General features: G+C 34.8%; 1 protein-coding gene across 1 annotated transcript; it reads right to left on the bottom strand.

Moving 5' to 3' along the window:
• Positions 1–866: 866 nt before the first annotated feature.
• Positions 867–3,424, bottom strand: mllt11 (MLLT11 transcription factor 7 cofactor). Its single transcript, XM_051663739.1, has 2 exons — positions 3,258–3,424; positions 867–1,774 (listed from the first exon to the last, which is right to left on the bottom strand). Exon 2 carries the CDS (start codon positions 1,766–1,768, stop codon positions 1,514–1,516), a length of 255 nt encoding a protein of 84 aa, XP_051519699.1. The 5' UTR covers positions 1,769–1,774; positions 3,258–3,424; the 3' UTR covers positions 867–1,513.
• Positions 3,425–6,725: the final 3,301 nt, after the last annotated feature.

Raw genomic sequence — 6,725 nt, forward strand, 5'->3', positions numbered from 1 at the left:
CAAAAGTAGCCCCTACCAAGTACTGAGTACATATACAGTAAATGAACATACTTTCCAGAAGGCCAACAATTCACTAAAAATGTTTTTTTTATTGGTCTTATGATGTATTCTAATTATTTGAGATAGTGAATTGGTGGGTTTTTGTTAAATGTCAGCCAAAATCATCACAATTAAAAGAACCAAAGACTTAAACTACTTCAGTCTGTGTGCATTGAATTTATTTAATACACGAGTTTCACAATTTGAGTTGAATTACTGAAATAAATGAACTTTTCCACGACATTCTAATTTATTGAGATGCACCTGTATATATATATATATATATATATATTAGTAGTAGTAGTATAAACGAATATATATATATATAGAGAGAGAGAGAGAGTACTGTGCAAAAGTCTGCTTAAGATGCTTCACAAAAACAGTTGTCTTAAGATGGTTATTTATATTTTCATCTTTAGTGTGTCAATAGGAAATATACATTTTAGACTCCCAAACATTTATTTTGCGAATAGAATAGAATAGAACAGAATAACAGGGAGCCCTGAAACAGATGGCATGGTCCCCACAAAGCCCCCGAATAATGAGTCAGTCTGGGATTACATGAAGAGACAGAAGCAAGTATCTAATTTACTACTATTGTTTACTACAAGTTTAAGTTGTAGATTTAGGATTGAAAAACTGGTGCACCTATCAAAAACACAACCAGCAAAATAAAAATATAAGTTTTATATGTCATGACATTTAAATGAATGTGGATACATGTTTGTGTGTTGCTGTTGTAAAGTTTCTCAAATCTTCTCTGAGGTCAGTGCTCAAAAGAATGTTATTAATATATTTTGTTTTATAGCTATGAAATGAAAACACTGTAATACTGATGCTTTTTATTATTAATTCAGCAGCAAGCTCACTTTAACTGGGATCTGACATTTGTCATATCATTTAACATAATGGGGGAAAACAGTGAAAAGCATTAGGTCTGCATTTTACATTGACATCCGTTTTATACAAAAACACCTTTCAGTGAGATAACAGCTCAAAACGAGTACAATTATGCAGTGGTATTACAATTCATTTGGCAGAAAATAACTTTATACAGCAAACTTTCTTTGCTGTATAATTTCTTTCTTTGTTTTTTTTTTTTGTTTTTTGTTTTTTTTCAGAATCACCATGCATTTACATGTAACAGGGACCTGAAGCTGCACTAATCTTATGTTTTGTGCATGACCAAATGGGCCGTCACACAGTTTACATGTCCAATATAGCACTGGGCAGTGAGATACAAACTATTTCCATTGCCTTTTGTTGCCTTCCTAATACATCCACATTCAGGAATGCCCTTATAGTTTAAGCACATATAAGAATCCAGTTTTCACAATGGCATAACAAGTAAGGCAAGATATAAATACATGACTCCTGTAATCATTTCATTTATCAAATCAGATCAGAGAATTTGTGTGACCACAGTGGCTTTAAACACAGATTTGGCGGGAACTGATCATTGAATTGCAGTGTCTTATAACAGCAGGTTGAAATCCAAGGTATCAATACTAGCAATGGGCTCTTTCCAGTAGTTGAAAGTCGAGTACTGCAGTAACTCAAAATCTTCCTCCTCCTGTGCCTGGGCTTTCAAGGAGCTCTTGGTCGACTTCCCTTCTTTGGATTTGGTGATAGAAATGCCCAGGTCTTCCAGCTCTGACAGATCCAGTGATGGGATAGGCTCCCTCCAAAACAGGAAGGAGTCGAACTGGCTGCTCACTGTGTCTAACATTTTGATCTGCATGATAAGAAGAGGCACTTTTGACAAACAAAGGTGTGAAATAGTGGCATACAATGTTGCAGTTGAATAAAAAAGACAATATTACAACTAACTTGGCACAAAGAATGCATGGAATTGCACTTTATTTAGAACCTGTTTATATATTCTCTTTGCGAACGCCTGGCATCTCCATGAGCTATTTTTAGTTAAATGTTATTTTCAGAGAAACTTAAGCTATTTACATCTGCAAAACCACTTTCATATTCAGGTCAAAGCCAAACACAGAAAATATAATAAAAAATAAAATAATAAAAAACAATTAAACATAGTATAGTATATAAATATGAAAGTAAATGAATCAATAAATACAATAATAATAAAAATCGATACATATGAATAATTATTATTATTATAACAAGCACATAAGTATAATTAAATATAGATTTAATATTAATCTTATATATATATATATATATATATATATATATATATATATATATATATATATATATATATATAATGTATAATCTATAACTTAATCTATAACTCACCATAACCCTTACTTATAACTTAAGTGTCAAAATCAATATTATCCTTGACTAATACATTTATGTAAATATTTGTAACATTTATTGAATCAGTTGGGGTATTTCGTACAAATTACCAGTTGGATTCTGCTAGTAAAAAGGCCTTCTACTTTGTGCGTCACACAGGCAATTGTTATTATATGTCTATATATTGTAAATAAAACAAGTACAAATAAACAAGTTTAAGACGATGGTGTCTGCACTCAAGTGATCTAATTATATTAATATTATAGTTGGATGCAAAGGTTTAAGACCTAACAGAACCGAGAACAAATAATTATTCTCGTTACAGAGAACACATTGGAAGTTGCAACTAAGAAAACACGAATGATTCTGATTAAGCTGCTCTAATTAAATGTAATTAAATGTTTCATGTATCTGTTGCGCCGTGGCGTGATTTATCGCTGGTCAGACAATGCAGAGGCGGTAAACGCCCAATTGTTGGACAGGATCTGTAGATGTGACCCTGTATTAGATGAAACCCCTGCATGATCTTTTTGCAGCATCTGAATTGCACGTCTGTCTATTAAAAGAGAGACTCGTGCGCTGTCCCAAAAATAGTGATGGCGCATCTCATGACAAAGCATTTTACAGATGCATTAGGACAGTGGTAATCATACATTTCCAGCATCAACCTTTAAAAATATGGAAATAAAACACATTAAAATTATTTAAAAAATGTTACGCGCTACAAATAAGACCATATCACATCTTTGACATCATGTCTATTTGATGGCACACCAAGAGCACATTAATTGCTTAATAGAATGAAATGGGCAAAAATACTGATCAGTAAAATTATTATTCATAACAGTTTGAAATAATAATAATAATATATACATATATATATATATATATATATATATATATATATATATATATATATATATATATATATATATATGGACGCCTACCCTTTGTATTTGGTCGTTCTCTGTGAATTTAAAGCTGTTTTTTTTGTTGTTGTTGTTGTTGTTGCAGTAATTCAAATTTCTAGAATAAAAGACGCTGCCACTCTGTCTTGTCTCCAGTGTTCTCGCCGGTGTCTGCTCAGCATTTACCAACCGCACCCAACATCACTAGTGACAGTCGTGAGCGACTCGCGTTGGCCCCGCCCACTTTCGGTACTGATTCGAGGGTCCTCCAGTGAGAGGTGCATGATTAGTGTCAAGTGGGCGTGGCCGGTCTTTTGTATTCTTGAAGAAACCGTATGACTACATTAACCCAAATGCATTATATGCTCTTGTCTTAGAGACCCGGCACGTATATCTATCACAAATGGATCTATAAAATGCCCAGATAGTGTAACATTTAAAAGCATTTTCAAGACAATTAGATAATAATAGAATAGAATACATACTGATATATTTTAGGTCTTATTTTTCATATATCAAAAAGATGATGCAACAAATAAGGACAAATCCAGAACAGGATTAATTACTTTCTCACTGAAATTTCATGAGACACAATTGGCTGTCAAATGCATATTGAGCCACACATAACACAGAGGATATGTGCATATGTATGTGTAATTTCAGTAGTACACCCAAATGAAATGACAATAGCCGTATCGTACTGTTCATGTGTTGTGCTTGCTATAGTTTACTTCCATGTTGTTTCTTCATCAAACAGAAATGTCAAATGTTAATAAAAAAACACCACCTTGAGTAAGAAATGGCATGTACAGTTGTGCTCAAAAGTTTGCATACCCTGGCAGAAATGGTGAAATTTTGGCATTGATTTTGAAAATATGACTGATCATGCAAAAAACCTGTCTTTTATTTACGGATAGTGATCATATGAAGCCATTTATTATCACATATTTGTTTGGCTTCTTTTTAAATCATAATGATAACAGAAATCACCCAAATGGCCCTGATCAAAAGTTTACACACCCTTGAAGGTTTGGACTTGTTACAGACACACAAGGTGACACACACACACACACACACACACACAGGTTTAAATGGCAATTAAAGGTTAATTTCCCACACCTGTGGCTTTTTAAATTGCAATTAGTGTCTGTGTATAAATAGTCAACGAGTTTGTTAGCTCTCATGTGGATGCACTGAGCAGGCTAGATACTGAGCCATGGGGAGCAGAAAGAACTGTCAAAAGACCTGCGTAACAAGGTAATGGAACTTTATAAATATGGAAAAGGATATAAAAAGATATCCAAAGCCTTGAAAATGCCAGTCAGTACTGTTCAATCACTTATTAAGAAGCGGAAAATTTGGGGATCTCTTGATACCAAGCCAAGGTCAGGTTGACCAATAAAGATTTCAGCCTCAACTGCCAGAAGAATTGTTTGGGATACAAAGAAAAACCCACAGGTAACCTCAGGAGAAATACAGGCTGCTCTGGAAAAAGACGGTGTGATTGTTTCAAGGAGCACAATACGACGATACTTGAACAAAAATGAGCTGCATGGTTGAGTTGCCCCAAAGAAGCACCTTGACACGCTTCACAGCTTCTGGCACACTGAAATTTGGAGTGACGAGACCAAAATAGAGCTTTATGGTCACAACCATAAGCGCTATGTTTGGAGAGGGGTCAACAAAGCCTATAGTGAAAAGAATACCATCCCCACTGTGAAGCATGGTGGTGGCTCACTGATGTTTTGGGGGTGTGTGAGCTCTAAAGGCACGGGGAATCTTGTAAAAATTGATGGCAAGGTGAATGCAGCATGTTATCAGAAAATACTGGCAGACAATTTGCATTCTTCTGCACGAAAGCTGCGCATTGGACGCTCTTGGACTTTCCAGCATGACAATGACCCTAAGCACAAGGCCAAGTTGACCCTCCAGTGGTTACAGCAGAAAAAGGTGAAGGTTCTGGAGTGGCCATCACAGTCTCCTGACCTTAATATCATCGAGCCACTCTGGGGAGATCTCAAACGTGCGGTTCATGCAAGACGACCAAAGACTTTGCATGACCTGGAGGCAATTTGCCAAGACTAATGGGCAGCTATACCACCTGCAAGAATTTGGGGCCTCATAGACAACTATTACAAAAGACTGCACGCTGTCATTGATGCTAAAGGGGGCAATACAGAGTATTAAGAACTAAGGGTATGCAGACTTTTGAACAGGGGTCATTTCATTTTTTTCTTTGTTGCCATGTTTTGTTTTATGATTGTGCCATTCTGTTATAACCTACAGTTGAGTATGACTCCCATAAGAAATAAAAGAAATGTGTTTTGCCTGCTCACTCATGTTTTCTTTAAAAATGGTACATATATTACCAATTCTCCAAGGGTATGCAAACTTTTGAGCACAACTGTATAATATGTGTGTGTACACAAATGGGATATTGATAATTCACCATGGTTGCACAGAAAATTAACATGATATAGTAGTCATTTGTAGGAATACTCATTTGTCTAGTGATAAACAAAGAAATTATATATCCTGTGATAGTAAACTTATTTAGATACTGTATGAAAAAATAATTTTATGGAAGCGCAAAAAACAAACAAAAGCTACACTATATACTCAGGGTCTTTAAAGGAATAGTTCACCCAAAAATGACATTTCTTTCACCAGTTACTCACCCTCATGCCATCCCAGATGTGTATGACTTTCTTTCTTCTGCTTAACACAAGCAAAGATTTTAAGAAGAATATCTCAGCTCTGTTGGTCCATTCAGTGCAAGTTAATGCTGACCAGAACTCTGAATGTCCAAAAAGCACATAAAGGCAGCATAAAAGTAATCCATACGACTCCAGTGGTTAAATCCATGTCTTCAGAAGCGATATGATAGGTGAGGGTTAGAAACAGATCAATATTTAAGTAATTTTTTGCTCTAAATCTCCAGCCCCAACCAGTAATATGCACGAAGAATGCAAATAAACAAAAACAAAGGAAGAACAATGTGGAAATGGAGATTTAGAGTAAAAAAAAAAGACTTAAAGATTGATCTGATTCTGCATTTAAGGGTTAATGGGTCCATGTCAACCAAACCCATCACTGAACTGTCGTCCTGTTTACATAATCAATGAAAGAAGCTTTATTCTTAATTTTTTGATAAGCATCTTATGATATTGAGACAATAACAAGCACATGTTTTGATGGATAACTTAATTTAAATATATATATATATATATATATTAGAGTTGCTTACTGGACTGTTAAAAAAGCTGGTCATCAGAGTAAATTCTCATACTTAATCTACATGGAGGGAAAAGTCTACCCAGTCAGACTATAAGTGCATCTCATAGGCTAAAAGGAGAAACACAGAAAACAGCATCATGTAAAAACTATGATATAGCTAAAAGCAGGATGTACATCTTTCATGTTAACTGACAAATCTAGAGCAAGCAAGTGTCTTATTTTAACCTGATTTCATTTGGTCTTTTATACTCAAAGCTACCTTTCACCTTA

This window comes from Myxocyprinus asiaticus, chromosome 30, assembly GCF_019703515.2.
Source record: "Myxocyprinus asiaticus isolate MX2 ecotype Aquarium Trade chromosome 30, UBuf_Myxa_2, whole genome shotgun sequence".
Taxonomy (NCBI): domain Eukaryota; kingdom Metazoa; phylum Chordata; class Actinopteri; order Cypriniformes; family Catostomidae; genus Myxocyprinus; species Myxocyprinus asiaticus.